This window comes from Zingiber officinale, chromosome 2A (assembly GCF_018446385.1).
Source record: "Zingiber officinale cultivar Zhangliang chromosome 2A, Zo_v1.1, whole genome shotgun sequence".
Taxonomy (NCBI): domain Eukaryota; kingdom Viridiplantae; phylum Streptophyta; class Magnoliopsida; order Zingiberales; family Zingiberaceae; genus Zingiber; species Zingiber officinale.
The window spans coordinates 145,220,637-145,236,934 of NC_055988.1; the positions used below are offsets into that span (position 1 = coordinate 145,220,637).

Consider the following 16,298-nt stretch of genomic DNA (forward strand, 5'->3'; position numbering starts at 1 on the left):
TCATTTGTTGTACCTAGGTTACCGCATTACTTAGAACAAACAGAAAGAAGAAATACTACTACCACCACCAAATACATGCAATAGATCTTAGGAGTGGGGATATAAAACCAAATACATTCATCCGCAGACAAGTTTACATTTATAGGAGCTAAAGAAGACCGTCCAAATAACTCCAATGAAAATTACCCATCATATACATGTTACTCCGTAAATACCATGAATATAGCAAACAGTCAAAATATCTTATTGCTAGAGAAACATCATTTCTCTAAACATAATTGATATATGCTACTAATTTTGTTGGATGATGGGGCCTAATACATTTCTTGATTAGTTATTGAAATAGAAAACTATTTTGAATGGTACATGACCTCTATTGAACGAGCAAATTGTCAAATACAAACTCATAGAGATGCTAAAAAACCTTGGCAAAAGTGTGCAAGCTATTTAGACTCCTGAACTTACCTTTGTGCCACACATGCCAATACTTCCTTGACTATCTAGTGAATTCTCAATGTAATATTAATATTAAGTGCAGTGCACTTTGTGGTCCAATTTGAGGATTATTCTTCTTCATAGATAAAACAAGTTTACAAACTATATGCACAATGATGACTATTTTCTTTTAGTCATCATATGCAGCTACAACATTTTAAACATGGATTATGTTATATTTGTTTGGCATTTAAAAAAAAGAACACAGTTAAAGGAATAAGATTTTGTTAAGCGAATAAAAACCACTCTAAGATAATAGGACTTTGATACAAACACCTAGGACTACAGTATGAACCATGTATAACTTCAATACTCCCCAAAAATTGGGGCATACATGTTTATTGATGTCCATCATGTTACACAAATTAAAAAAGTTCACACAAATAGAAAAGAAATTAAAGAATGGATAAGACACTAAACAAAGATACTGGAAACACTAGATGAAGCAAAATTCTGGAAAGGATTTTAGAGAAAAGAAGATCATTCTGTATTCCAGTATCTACATTTAAATGACTTACTAATGTCAGGGGAGACCAAGCAAAATTTAATTTATTCCAAGAGACAAGGAAAATAAGTTAGAGAAACAAAACATCAGAAGATAAAAAATGCTTAACCTAGCCTTGAAATTGCTTCCATGGAGAGTGGTAAAAGTATTGTTGCCACAGAAGCAATTAGGATTCTAAAATCTACTCCGACTAAGTAACTGCTACCTAAACACCATTAAAAGAGAACATTCACATCCTCTCTCACACACAACTCTGTTTGGTCTATTAACTCGTATAATTCTAACAAACACCATCTTCGAACTATTGATATCAACCCGCATTGTTAAAATATTGCTGTTTGGTTCATTTGACACATCAATGTAGCAATGGAACAATTAATCAAGTTTCAAGATAAACCAGATCACGCTGTTAACTAGCTTTCAGCCGTTCAATATAGATGAGCTTACACTTTCTTCTTAAGTGGCAGACAATGCTAGTTGAAATACAGAGACATTAATGACAAGAAAAAAGATCTTTTCGTACTGCACAATGGATTCTTATAGACAAATTAGAAACAATCTAAAACAGCAAAAGATAATTTTAACAGTAATTCTGTGTGCATGAAATTTCAACATGGAACAAAGAATTCACCTGTTCACTTATTAAAATTAAGCTCAGCATTGGCCTGCTAAGACTCCATTGATTGCCACATTCTTCAAACAGGACAATCTCAAACAGCGTTTTAAGTATCTGCAAAATTAGTCATTGTTATAGTGAAATGATAATACAGCATGAATAACTGACAATATTTACAAAGTATATCAAAATAAACCTTTTAATAGATTCTATCCATTTAAAACTGCAACATGACTGTGCTAAATTAGCCAGCTAGAAAAATCCTCAAAAAATAAAAAGAGCTTAGAACAGCACTGTTGCAAAAGATCTTGTAGTCAATTGCTAAATCAAATATGTGCCTTTTTTAGAACTGTGCAGAAGTAAAGATATGATGGAGGCCAAAAAAGGAAAAACATTTCAAAGTCAACTTCATATTTGTTCAATATGACTTACTAAGCACTTGACTTGTGCTATTAGGGGAAGAACCACTCTGAACATCATTATTTTTTTAAACCAATAATTAAAATTTAAATTTTAGTTCTGATCCCATTATTAGACATAATTCTATTTAGAAGTTGATTCATATTGATCCAATTTGGGTCATCAACACAGATCATACCATGTTAACTTGGCTTTGGACCTGCCCTACAATAAAATGAATTGAACATTTATAGAAAAAACTTTTAAATATTAAAAAGATATTAAATTTTAAGATAGCTTACTAGTAAGGCCTGGTGGTAAAGTTGTTGTAGTGGTCACAGGTTTGAATAGCAGAAATAGCCTCTTGCAATGCGGGTAAGGCTATGTATAATAGACACTTTCCCGAGACCCCGCATGCACGAAGCTGCCCTTTATAGCTTACTAGTAGGGCCTCCTAATATCTCATTAGCCTAAAGTGTCCATTTCACCATATAGTTAAAGTTGATACAACATCCGAGTGATACATTTCCATAACTTGAATTAGATACTTAGTATAGAGATAACTCAAATTTGAATTGGTTGCTCAACATCACCATCAATGTATCTCAGCTGACATCAATTTGAAATGGCATAACTAGTAGTCCTGAATCCCATTGCATCCATTATTAATTGCGCTACTATAGACAGTTGATATCATTCTCAGACTTCCCATCAGCACTAACAAAGGTGATGAACATTGTTCAATCTCTGCAAGTCTCTTCATTGGTAGCATCGAGAGAGCATCATCCCTAATTACCTGTGCAACATTTTTCTTAGCAATTTTTTTTAGGTTCACTTCTTGAGCTTCCAGGAGCTTTAGAAACTTTATTCTTCCCAGATGTTGCTAGAGGTTTGTCTCTATGTCCTAATCATTTTAGCCTATTGTTGGGGGTTAGAACATAGTGATTAGGAATGTGCATAGGATGATTGTGAATCGGGATGTAGATACAAATCCTGCTTGAGCTTTTCGAACACCGTGTTCCACCTAACCAACATCACCTTCGGTTTCTATTTCAACGACCAAGTCTTTATTCCACTAAATGGGTTGGCTATATGGATTGTCCTATATCATCGGGCTCAATTCCTACTATATCCTCATTTATATATATATATATAAAATTATCCTATTTCATTGTTACTAACCAAATATTCTTGGGTCTCTCTTCCTCTATTAAGGTGCACATTTTTCATATTCTCACATCACCTAGCTTAGGTATATTTATTAGACACCTAAGTATGTGTCTACACCATTTTAAACATATCTCTCAAACTTTTCTCTCAATAGATGTAACTTTAATTTTATCTCTAATGTTCTCATTTTTTATTACATCCATCCTCATATATCTGCACATCTACCTTAACCTCATCTTTAAGACTCTCATCTTTTGTTCATGTGCTTGCTCCAGACACCAACATTCAACTTCATATAATATATCAAATTTAATTGCCGCTTTGTAAAACTTCCCTTTAAACTTTACAAATATCTTATGATCATAAAAAACACCTAATGTTCTCCATTTTTCATTCTTCTTGTATTCTATGTAAAACATCTCTATCTAACCCCTCCATCCTTTTGCAAAAAGGATCCTAGATACTTAAAGCTCTCGATTACAAATAACTCATAATCTCTCACGCATTGAGTATTTGAATTTATTTGTCCTATCCTTCATGATATCCATACTTTCTATTGTTAGAGGTATTAAATTAATGGGATTATTAATGTAGTCGAGTTAGTCTCTTTCTAGGATTAGTGTTTTCATAAAGAGGTATTCAAGTGGCTTCCATCTCATCTTTTGATCAAGTCTCTCCTCCCCCTCTGTCTTGTGTTGTCCCAATTGTGAGCATCTTCTATAGGTTATGTTAGCACAACGCCAAGTTGCCAAAGCCTTGACTTTCTTACAACCCATGTGCCTTTGCCATTATCTGCATGAGCCATCTACCTCCATCATTACATACATGACCACAAGCTCTTTATTAATATCTCCATACAATCTTCATGATCCCTATCAACAACTCTGCCAACTGTGATAATATCATAAGTAGGGAAGCTAGCACACCTAAATCAAATCCATCATGTCAACTGCTTGATTTAGCACACACCTGCAACCCAATCAAATTGTGCAACAAATAGCAAGAAGTGTATTATATGCGCTGTCGTCTTCCTTCTTTAAATCTATGCTTCCAATCATGAGCCTCTAAATTTAATTCCCTCCAATCTAGTGTGAAGCTAAACTTTTACCAAATTTGGATAGTACTTGAGCAATTGCTCTGTCAACAAACTAAACGGTCTCCACCTTGCGTTCAACAAAAGCAACATCGAGCATTCCCACTTTATGTTCTTATGTCAGACGTGCCCTGATAACTCTTCTCCTCAATAGTGCCAAGCAAGCCTTTCCTTATGAATGATGTCCCTGTGGGGCTAGGCCTCCACTACCAATGTTGTCTTAGCCATTGTTTTAAATATCGTTGTGTTAGTCGCAAGAGAAATATCTCTTTCAGCTTGCTTACCGTCATGCAAGAAGTAGTTAGTAGCCCATCATGATCCTTCCACCTTCGTCCCAAACTCTACCTGATCCTTTTGTTTTTGTGATGAGCTTCACTCAAATTTCTTTGACCCAAGTTTTACCCTTCATTTCTAGCTCCTCCAAAGACTCCTCCATCACGAGCTCCAACTGAGCAACTTTCATCTTTGTTGCTAGACTCGGTGAGCCATGAGGTACTTTTATGACTTCTAATGAGCCCAAGCTTCTAGCTACCTACTTCCGAGTCGCAAGCTCACTGCGAAGGCATGAAATACTTACTATACCTAAAACCTTGCTTGAGTTTCCTCCATCTTGAGTTGCACCCAAGCATCTTCTGCCTTTATCACAGGATTGAGCAAGTTGCAAGCTACTTCCATGACTCTCTATTCAAGCACAAGATCTTGAAAAAACAGCTTCCAAGACACAAGCTTGTTGCGAATTGCTGCTAAGACCCAGCGAATAAGTTTCCTCCGCTTCTTTCTCCTTTTCCTCCTCATCAAAGTGATCAAAACCCAGCTGAAATGGGGCGTACACTACTGAAGCTATATTGTACTGGTCTCTATTCAAAACTTCAGAATAAGTCGAGAATTTAAACTACGGTCTCCACAATCTCCTGCTCTCTACAACCTTTTTGCAAGTTACATTTGTTATCCGATGCACACAATAGTGATCCTCCAACCTTGATTAAAGCCACTAGACATTTTAAACACCTCGTTCACCCACACACAACAAATTGGAGTGAGCAACAAATCACTACCATAGTCGCTTGCAAGGCACACATTAACACATGTACTACTTACGTGCACGAACATCAATAGTGCTAGATTCCCACAAACTCATGAGTGTGATCATCTATATGGAACTCCTGGTATATTCATGGAGTATCAACCACCCGTCATTCCTCTTCTCCTACTAGTGCCATAACTTGAACACCAATATGACACTTGTCATTTGTCTTGTCTCTTCGAGCAGATGAGCACCATCTACTAGCCACCCAAGGCCAGTATACCTTGTAGATTTAAGAGCAATGACTCTCCCTATGAAAATCTAAAAGACCTACTAGAAACAAGTTTAGAAATGTATTGCCACTATATGACTCAGTTCTCAACCCAAACCCTTACCAATGACTCTCCCTATGAAAATCTAAAAGACCTACTAGAAACAAGTTTAGAAATGTATTGCCACTATATGACTCAGTTCTCAACCCAAACCCTTACCTTTGCTCACTCTGAGAACTTAAAGGCGATGCAAAAGTTGTACCAGTTCTTGTTGGAGATCCAACAAAACTTGTCGATGATTGAGCCTCACATGAATGTGAGCATCGCCATTACTAGACTTTGCTCAAGATCTGACAAAATCATCAATTGCACCTCACGCGGAAATGAGCACCACTACAACCACTAATTTCTTGTGAGCATTGTGAACAACTATGTCTCATTTGGACCTGAGCACCACTGTTAGTAGCCTCAGCTCCATCCATCTAACCATTCTTGTCCTACCATGTAAATGCACCTGATAATGTTCAATATTTCACACTCTTCTTTAAATGATTATTACCAGCTTTGTAGCACCAAAAATTAAATATGTTACATGTCCTAATTTGCAGTCTATTCGCCAGAACAAAATTACAATAATAGCAATTGTTATTAGGATAGTGTCAGGGAAACTAATGACTCACCTCGGCAAATAGATTGGGGCACTCAGCAACATATCGAGCAAGATTCATCGCAGCTGGTGAAGGAGGCATTTCACCAGCTGTGATGTTGTTGAAATAAAAGGAAGCCAGATTATCAATAGCTGATGCACACTAGAGAAATTCAATTCATTAAATTAGAACTTAGCCTTGAATACTATAAGAGGTAAAAAAAAATTCAAAAAAAACATTTGAGAACCTAAAGAAACAGATAATAAGATGATGTAAAATAAAGGAGATGGAAATATGTGAATGATGGCTAGAAGTCAAGGGCCTTGTCAGTTTGTAATTTATATATACCTGAGATGAGATGCCAGCATCCAAACCTTTCAAGCCAGATTCAAGTGTTGCAACAATATGCATAAATGTGCTTGTATCGAGAGTCAAAATAAAAGAAAGATGGTTGCTGAACAGAACCTCCATATATGCGAAGTAGGCCTTTGTAAGCTGAAAAAAAACAGTAATTGTTAGAAGGCTGCAAGGAGAATGTTTTTCACAAGTTAAAAAAATAGCATGCCACATTCTTCAGAAGAGACCTTTTTGGCACATGATCAAGACAACCTTGGCTTGCAAAATTAGACACAGGTCAAAAATAGCAATAAACATGTTCTGCCATGCAAGAAACATATCTGAATGTTCATACACAATCACAATCCTTGATTCCAAGTTCAAAAATGGCATTCCCATTAAGATGGAATGGCATTTAAAATCCTTTAGTTCAAAGGTAAGAACTTAATACTTCTGTAATGTGACAATATGTCACTCACTATCTTGAATTAATTCAAATGTCAAATTGAAGTCAGTAGGTGCCCAGTGTTATGAAGAACTACAGAATAATATTATAAGAGAAATAATACGTAAGCTAATCCAGTAACTCAGAGAACATATATCTTACCTTTTGGTAGGCCAAAATATCAGACAATGAAATTGATAAAATCATCTTAAGAGAGATGTCAAGGACATCTGCCAATGCCGGGTCACCATATAGCTCAAACACGCCAAAGTTAACATAATTTCCAGTCATTGCTGCCAAGTAATACTAGAGGAATCAGCAAAGCATCATAAAACATTAAAGCATTTTAAAGGGTGCAAGCAATCAACAAAGCTTATTCCATATAAAATTCATTATCAACATTAGGACAAGTTTATGCACTTATCCACATCATGGAAATACAAAGATACCCCTGGTATAACTACTATTCGCTAAATTCATTCTTGGGGCAAGAAAAACCCATACACCAAGTAGTAACTTATGGATAACCTACAAAATCAAATAAGCAAAGTTGACTATACAAATGAATGGACAATGACTCAGTTACTTTCAATTAAAAAAACACCCGACTCTTTCAAAGATCAGCTTGAAAGAAAGAGAAAGTGAGATCCAAAACAAAGTGGGATAAACGTCAATGCTAAAATTTATAATACAATGATTGCCAAAACCAGCAATTTCTATGTTTTCTCTGAACACACGAGCGCTTAATAACAGACATGTTTCCTAAAGTGAACAAATAAATATGCTTCTACAATCTTTATGTTATACTAGATATTGCTTAATCCAAATAGTGGACCTCTTTTGTCTGAAGAAAAGTGAATGGAGAAAAATAAATCGTTGTTTTCTGTTTCTTCAATTTTGATGTTGCCAACCTTTCTGAGAAGCATCTGGTTATAAGTGCACAGCTTATGTGTAATTAAATACAGTATGAAATGTCATCTGGACTTACCCCTTGAGAGAATTGTTAGAGATATCCAAATTCCTTTGTACTTGTTAGCATATACATCCGTGTTAATTGGACAAGATAAAATTCGTGAACCATAAGCAACAACCAACTTGCTAACTTCACGGAATAGAAGAATGCCATTAGCTGATGATGAGTCAAAAGTTAAACGTTGAGCTTTATTTAGAACAAACTCTGCCATAAACTTGAGCAATGGTGTAGTAACCTGCAATTGATTATTTTTACAGCCCCATCATTACGAAAGGAATTAAGAAAAGCAACGCACACCATTCAAAAAATACAGTACTACAAAGAAACTTATCTAAGAGAAAGATACATGGTAAGCTCTATTATTAGTGACAACTTGGAAAAGAAACTCTCATGAAACTGTCAACAAAAAGGAATTTACGTAAAGGAATGTCATATCCTTCAGATAACCAATTTGCCATATGGCTCATTGTTGTTTGTAGGTTTATACAAAACTTATATTTGTATTGTCAACATCATGCTGCTCAACACCCTTGCATAAAAAAAATATTTTTCTTACAAATTGTTTACTATTTTTCCAGAAATGATGAGTTAGCAACATATTGCTTAAACGCTTAGCACATAAAAGATTCTGTGAAAACATCAAACTTGAAAGACAAAATCAAGCACAAAGTTAAGCTATTACAAAGGACATGGAAATAATTAAAAAAGGAGATGTATTGAGAGAGAAGATTAACAAGAATAGGTTCCACACGACACGCACACAAAAAAACAATAAAAAAAACAAAACTAACTAGTATCCAAGACACAAAAAAACATACACTGCTTTGGACACAATCAAGGGCAGAGCAATAAAGGTTTGACCAGTGTACATTTACACAAGGTTTCAATTGAGAACACCACTATTCCAGTGCCAATCCATATTTATCACAGAGCATGAATCGACATGGGTTAAACTGTACCAACAAATTATTGGGTCTAATTGACCAATTTTAGGGTTAAATTTGGACTTGGTTTTCAACTAAACCTAGTTAGATCTGAGATTTAAAATCTCAAATTGTGCTGGAATTTCAATAAGAATGTGTGCATGATTTTTGGTAATGTGTAAATTGTTTATCAATAACAATTTACACTTTATTAATAAGAATGTCAAATCGGAGTTCTTGGTGTCTGAACACCAATATCCAACATGGCAGCAAAAGGAGTAGATGAAGAGTCCAAGTAGAGAGGATCATTAAGTAATATAATAATGTTGGCTGCCTTAGAAGTAGTGGTGTTTCTTCTTGTCATGTAAATTTAAGCAAATTAACAAATGATGATGCTTTTAAATAAAATAATATAAAGAGATAAGGGAACAACGAAGGAATGTTTTGTTTTGTTTGTTTTTTTCATATGATGGGTATGTTTAATGAAATACAATAGGATGGATCATGAATTTTTTTGACAGTAATAGGATGGTATTTAGCATCTTTGAGAGCAAGATTTCTGTAGAGAAGCTGAGAAATACTAGGAATTTGAATTTCAGATTACTGCTAATGTTTAACAGCAACTCATTAGGTGGATTGGCAGCAAGAATTGAATAAGCTTTAGAATAAGAGTTCAGCTTTAATACCATTTGATGGAGAATGAGTGGGATATAATTCATATGCCTCAGCTAGCAAATTTCATGGGATTGCATACCGTCCTCATAAGGAAGGAGCCATTATAGAAAACAAACTTTTGTTGATGATTAAAAATAGTCTAAAGAAAACGTGGAGAAGTTTCTTTCATAATCCTCCAATTGGTTGGCCTTCAAAGACACGATATATTACTAGCTAGATTTGTTAGGAAAATAAAATAAAAATTCTGGCATTTACAACAAAAATATAATTAAAACTAGATTGTGATCCAGTTATTTCATTCAACTGATTTATTTTTGAAATGATTTGTTATTATTTGCTCATTTGATCATCCTACAAACTGCATTCTGAGATTCAATTTTCACCTTTGAAGATTTTCATATGGTGATGATACTAGGAATCTCCGTAGTGACTAACTCTAGCCTATAACCAATCAATTGCCTGAAGTGAAGTTAACAACATATATAGAGTGCTTCTAAGAACTTAGAAGGATTACCCTTGTTGAAATATCAAAGTTACAAGATACATGTAATTCAATTTAATACGAAAGCATTTCACAGCTTACACAGTAACATAATCTTCGATTTTCAGTTATTAACTTTAGGGACGCCAAAACTAATGAAATTCTGCAAACACAAATCTGTTATGAAACTTCTTTATCGCATTCACTAAAATTTGTCAGAAATGAACCTTTTAGCAAGAAGCAAACTAATGTGAATAGTAAATATAAAACAGTACAATTGAAAAAGGAATCTCATCTTCAAGAGACAACAAAAAGAATTCTATGCATGGAATAAACTAAGACTACTTCTAAAAGTAGGTGAATATATAAACATGCATTACTTATTAGATGGAAAAGTACATCAACTTTTTGGTAATAAAAAGTCAAACAAACCAGTGGTGTGTCTGCCCAATGTGAGATGGCTTTCAAGAGAAGCGGCATGTGTGTTGGATATAACCAATCAAAAAGAAGCCCATAAGTTCGTCGACTGCAGGAACAAGAAAATATAGATTATGGCTCAAACCCAATAGACACTACATCAGTAGAACAGAACAAATTTACCTATTCGTAGCCATTGCTATTCCTCTTAAATCCCTCATTAAACCAATAAATGCATATTTAACAGCATCAGAGCGAAATGCAGCATCAGAGGTTGCTTCGAGTCCAATGATAACCTACATAGTTGTATATTTAAGTACTAAAAATAAATTTGACTAAACAAAAAAGAATACCGAAATAGCACTTTACTTGCAAAATTGGCTCCATAGAAGACTTAAATTTTACAGGACTATCTTCCATAAAAATCAAGTAACCAAGAGTATAATAGAAGGTTGTTCTGCTACGAGAACATCTATTATCTTCCAAGAAGGGGAAGTTGTCTCTCTGAAACAAAGAGTTATTTAAATTACTTATTGAACCACAAACTCCAACAAGTTAATACAAACAAAAAAGAAGTGCAAAAAGGAAAGGTAACATGGGATAGAAGTTACTGTGTGATGTGCAATGATGAACTTTATAGAATCCAATTTAAGCAATAGCTTTCCAGTCATATATCTGAGAATGGCTTCAAATTATAAGAAACATGAAGTACTATAAGCAAAATTAAAAAAAAAAAAAAAAACACAAACCTACCCAGATGCAAGCTCCAAAAAAAGAGTTAAAGTATGACTAATAACCTCCTCACACTGCATAATTGAAAATGTTAGTATTTTATAAAAGCCCTTTGATCAAGATTAGTTGTAGTTTATCTGCCACCTCTGTGTAGCACTTGAGATTGGTAGCTACTTTTCCAACAATAATATTGAGCAAAATTAGATGATCTTGGATGCCAAGAAGTTCTTGTAGTCTTGAATATAACTGCTGCAGAAACGAGGAATTAAAAGATGCATGGAAGAGAGATCCATACCTCTAGAAAAAAAAAAAGTTCAGTTACCTTAGATGAATGCATAGCTAGATCACCAACATATGATCTTCGAAAATTTTGGAAAAAGGTGAGAATGGCACGATCAAGTCTTTGCTTGCTTAATTCTCCATATCTCTGCAAAGGAAATTGTTGAAGTGATACTTGAGAGAGGAACTGCAAAAGGAACAGATAGCCCAAGTGCCAAATTTCACTATTAGTACAATTTTGCAGTTATCCTGGTATGCCACCATCTTAGTGTCAAGCTTTACCAACACCCACATGAATCAACATAAGTTGTATCATCCCAACTTGGTTTTGGGGGATTCGGGGTTACATGTGAAACAAATTGGTTTCAATTAAGGCCTAATTAGATCCATACTTGATGGGATTAGGATTGTTCTGTGCACAAACTTGATTAGGGTGGCTCAATTCAGATCCAAAATGAGCCAAAGTTGAAAAAGGCTATCATATAAGTAAATACAAGTTGAATTGAGTTATTGTATGATATAGATATCTAATATATTTATAAATTTATATATCCTATTAAAAATTCTTGAGCTCCTTGTCCGTACTCTCCTTTCTGCATTCAACAATCCATGACTAATCACCGCCAATATTGATCTCCTAAGCACAATTCAACTTTGCTCACCACATGAAGCCTTGTGTGAAACCTCCACATTTCCCACCTCTGACTCTGTCTTTGTCACTTGCCTCTACTTTATCTTACCCACCTCATCCATCATGAGGATGATGTTGCTACATACAGGCCTAGAAGAAGGCATGTGTCACCCAATAAGATTGGTACATAGTTTATGTCAATGGATAAAGGTGAACTAATAATTGTGCTTGAGTCAACCTGATTTCAATTTAAATCCATGGGTGGCAGACACATTTCACTCATACTGAACCAGATATGAAATCACGTCAAGTGCACATTGTAATCCTTATGCCATATACCAAAAAACAAATAATGAGTGACAAATGTTGGTTCAAGGATTTTATTGTCTTCACTCTTCAGCAATTGTTCTCGCAGTGTAAAAACTGTAAACAACATAAATATCAACTTGATTTTTTCCTTTTTTGCGCAAAAGGGTCTGCCCACAGGCCATTGGCATGCACAAGCTCCCTCATAACTTTCCAGGAACTGTGTGGGAGAAATGTCATAACATAATATGGCTAATACCAAGGTTTAAAATCTCGATCCATGTCAAGGTTTCAGTCCATACCGGAATGATACAGTTTTAGTACGGTATCGTGTTGTGCCAATATGGATTCGATATATATATATATATATATATATATATATAATTTAAAAATAAGTTGTATATTTATTTTATGTAACTTGACAGTATACCTTCTCAATCTTATCCTTCGATATCTTAATGTACCATATCGTGCTTAAGCGATACAGTTTGCTTAATCACTCTTTCCTCTTTATTGGTAGTCCTCTCTCATTTTACTTCTTGTCTATGTTTGTAAATTAAATTGTCAATTTCTAGCTTCTTATACTAGCCAACCAGAAGAGAGCCCACCTTTGCCAGACTGCTTATAATACAATAAAAAATCAAAATCATTCAACAGTGCCTAATTGAGAAGGTTTGTTTGCTTGCCAATATTTACCTGGGAATGCAATCCACTGTCTGTAAGATTAATTAACTGCAGGACACGTGCAGCAAGCTCTGCATCAATTAACTCCTGAGACTCTGTGCTGAAGGAGGGGAAAATTGATGGTCATATGATTGAAATGCCTTGCAAAAAAAGGTTTTAAGTAAATCAACTCCAACCTACCTACAGCCAACAGACTGTCTAACTTTCAGAATAGCAGCAATAATATGAACTATCCATGTAATCTGTCCTTCAATGACAGAAAGTTCATCTACATCTCTGTGAGCTGGTAATCTTGCCCAATCCTTCATTTATCAAGCATCATGTTATTCATAGTACAAACGGAAAATAACAAATTCCATTTCGAACCCCAATAACTGGTACTAAAATTATTGAAGTTTTAAGATTTATCATACCGTATAGGCCTGCAGAATAGGTTCCATAATCTTGATAATGTAGACACTACTCTTTTCATACTACAACATACAAATATATTACAATCAAAATTCACGAAAAGGCACTCAAATATTATCTATATAAAAAAAGATGAGAAAATTAGATGAAAAATCAAGGCAAAAAAAAAATTATGCGGCATTGTATTAAGTGTCATGCCCCAAATTCTGAATATAGTGTTGGGACTTGTCATAGTCAGACCTTGTCTATTTATCTGGAGAGATAAATTGTCAAGCAAATACTTCACTAGATTCCTACTATCTTAGAGCATTTAATTGTCTACATGGTTGTATATCATGAAATAAGTATACTTGTAAACTATTAAGATATATAAAATAAAATAATTTCTGTTCTCAGTCAGATTCATCTATATAGTGAGTGGAACTTCAAGGAAAGTCAAACATAGCATAAAAAATGAGGAAATTTCAACAAAAACACTGAAAAACGCCAACCTGGAATCTGCAAAGATAAGGAAAGCACTCAAGTTGATCTTGAAGAAGTTCAACATTGTCCAATGGGTTGTCTGAGAGATCATCCGTAAATCCATCCTGCAATTAAAAACGTTTCCAGACTAAGGGCCTTAACTTTTGTAAAAGAAGTGATAAAAAAAATAGTAATAGCTTACCTGAACAGAACTGAATCTAGAGCTGATAAAATCTTCTGTGATTTTAGGGACAGTTTCATCAAGCAAACTTGGTGTATCACCCTTCAAGTAAGGCACAGAAGTCACAAGTCTTGACCAAAGCCCCAGCAGATAATACACACTGTTGCTGGCCCACTAGCAAGTTGACATCATAAGAAAAGTTATTTGTACAATCAGAGAATAAGAACTTTAAGATAACAAAAATAATACCTTGTAAAACAAGGTTAAGAATACTGGTCTATTCATGGTTACTTGGAACAGTAAATAACAGGTCGATATGGTATGTATAGATTAATTCTCAAAGATCACTGAGCAAACTATAAGTGTGGTACATAGAGCTGTATGGAGTTGTATGCCACTATGCCCCAATAATAATGGTTGGATAAAGTTGTAAAATGCAAATCAGTAAAACTTAGCCAACAAACCTGCCACGAGTGCAATGATTTTGCTGTAAATTCTGCTACCAAGCGAATCCAGTCAGTATAAATCTCCACGCTCAAAAGCTCTGACAACTACAACATAAATCAACAGATTAACAATCTAAGTCCCAGAAACATGGAGGCAATGTAAGTCTTGAATGAGAAAGTGCTCTGCTAAGGTGAAAAAACAAAATCCTTGCATAACAAGGTCTATCTATAGCACAAAAATACTGAAACTCTTGAACTATTGACTTTCAAACATAGGAATTTTTTGAAATGCACAACATCTGTTCACTAAAATTGTGACCTCAATATGTACAGTGACATTCATAACTGCAAAAAGACACGGACAAATTCCTATGAGCAGAGAACAGAAGCAATTCAAGATAAATGAGGGCATACTTTATCTCAGTCAGATTATCTGGCATGCACAAACCCAGAATGAATGGCGTCAAAACCCCGATGACAATATAGTTCATTAACAAACTTAAGAGACTTGGGTTTAAGCTAGTCCATGGAAAAGAATATATCAACATATGGCAGAAAGAGCACCACTATAATATTCTTCTCAGGAACGTAACTGTCTCATCATTATCTAGAACTTTTGGGTCATTAAACAGTCTCAGAATAGGAACCAGAGAATGTTTCATAAAACACATGTAGCTGGGTTGTCTTTCTAAGAAAACAGTTCTTGTAACTAGCAACCAACTGATTCAGAAAATGTCATTGGATACGATGGTGGTTCAGGAGCCATACTGAAATTCAAGTTCTAAAATCAACTAAATTTTATGAATATTAAATGAAGGCCTTAAAAGAAATCACCTAAACAGTTGGAAAAACAAATCTTTGAAGAATGAGACCATCTTTTCATGATCAGATACAGTTGGGGCCTAACTTCACATTATTAATACATAGAAGCACAGTCCAAGGAAAGATTAAGTATAAAGAAGAGAAGATTATTTTATTTATAGTTGTATATCAAACTAAAAATAAAAGTGTTAAAAAAAAGGCAACCCGGTGCATGAAGCTCCCGCTATACAGGGTCCCGGGGAAGGATCCACTGTACGCAACCTTACCTTACTTTTTGCAAGAGGTTGTTTTCAAAATTCAAACACGTGACCTTTTGGTCACAAAGTAACAATTTTACCATTGCACCAAGAATCCCCTTCACTAAAAATAAAAGAGATAAAGCATTAAAAAGAGCAACTTCTTCAATATTTGGCCACCCCAAATTTCATATGTTAGAAGGGAGTCTTGGCACAACCGTAAAGTTGTTGTCGTATGACCTAGAGGTCACATATTCGAATTGTGGAAACAACCTCTTGCAAAGCAGGGTAAAATTATGTATAATAGACTCTTCCCCAAGACCCGTATTGGCGGAAGCTTCGTACATCAAGCTGCCCAAATTTCATGTTGCATCAAGGATTGTACTTGTCCAATGTGAATAATGGGATAATGATATATATTAAAAAGAAATTTAGTCTTTTTACTCAATGATAAAGTCGCAAAGAAGCAAACTATGTGAACTTTAAGGCTCAGTTTACTGCCCCACGACCTGAGATTTACCCCACCATGCGCCTGACACCTATGTACTTGCATATACCTCCCTCTATATCCGTGGGGCCGACAACAATTAATGTAGCGGATCTATATTTTTTTTAAGACTCAGTTTAATTGGAAGGA

The 16,298-nt window shown here is 34.9% G+C and overlaps 1 protein-coding gene across 2 annotated transcripts in view; it reads right to left on the minus strand.

Annotated features, from left to right (window-relative positions):
* LOC122042527 (exportin-7-like) overlaps positions 1 to 16,298 on the minus strand; it is a 37,766-nt gene that overhangs the window by 6,538 nt on the left and 14,930 nt on the right. The window contains exons 10-27 of one of the 2 annotated variants that reach the window (XM_042602684.1): positions 14,622 to 14,708; positions 14,179 to 14,331; positions 14,006 to 14,101; positions 13,517 to 13,576; positions 13,284 to 13,405; positions 13,116 to 13,203; positions 11,526 to 11,630; positions 11,348 to 11,449; positions 11,225 to 11,277; positions 11,083 to 11,146; positions 10,841 to 10,975; positions 10,655 to 10,767; positions 10,487 to 10,580; positions 7,991 to 8,210; positions 7,165 to 7,295; positions 6,570 to 6,716; positions 6,255 to 6,383; positions 1,632 to 1,730 (exon numbers count right to left, since the gene is read on the minus strand). In XM_042602684.1, coding sequence (XP_042458618.1) covers positions 1,632 to 1,730; positions 6,255 to 6,383; positions 6,570 to 6,716; positions 7,165 to 7,295; positions 7,991 to 8,210; positions 10,487 to 10,580; positions 10,655 to 10,767; positions 10,841 to 10,975; positions 11,083 to 11,146; positions 11,225 to 11,277; positions 11,348 to 11,449; positions 11,526 to 11,630; positions 13,116 to 13,203; positions 13,284 to 13,405; positions 13,517 to 13,576; positions 14,006 to 14,101; positions 14,179 to 14,331; positions 14,622 to 14,708 — 1,998 coding nt within the window. Of the gene's footprint in view, positions 1 to 1,631; positions 1,731 to 6,254; positions 6,384 to 6,569; positions 6,717 to 7,164; positions 7,296 to 7,990; positions 8,211 to 10,486; positions 10,581 to 10,654; positions 10,768 to 10,840; positions 10,976 to 11,082; positions 11,147 to 11,224; positions 11,278 to 11,347; positions 11,453 to 11,525; positions 11,631 to 13,115; positions 13,204 to 13,283; positions 13,406 to 13,516; positions 13,577 to 14,005; positions 14,102 to 14,178; positions 14,332 to 14,621; positions 14,709 to 16,298 lie in introns of both variants that reach the window. The other variant, XM_042602683.1, reaches the window with a different exon arrangement.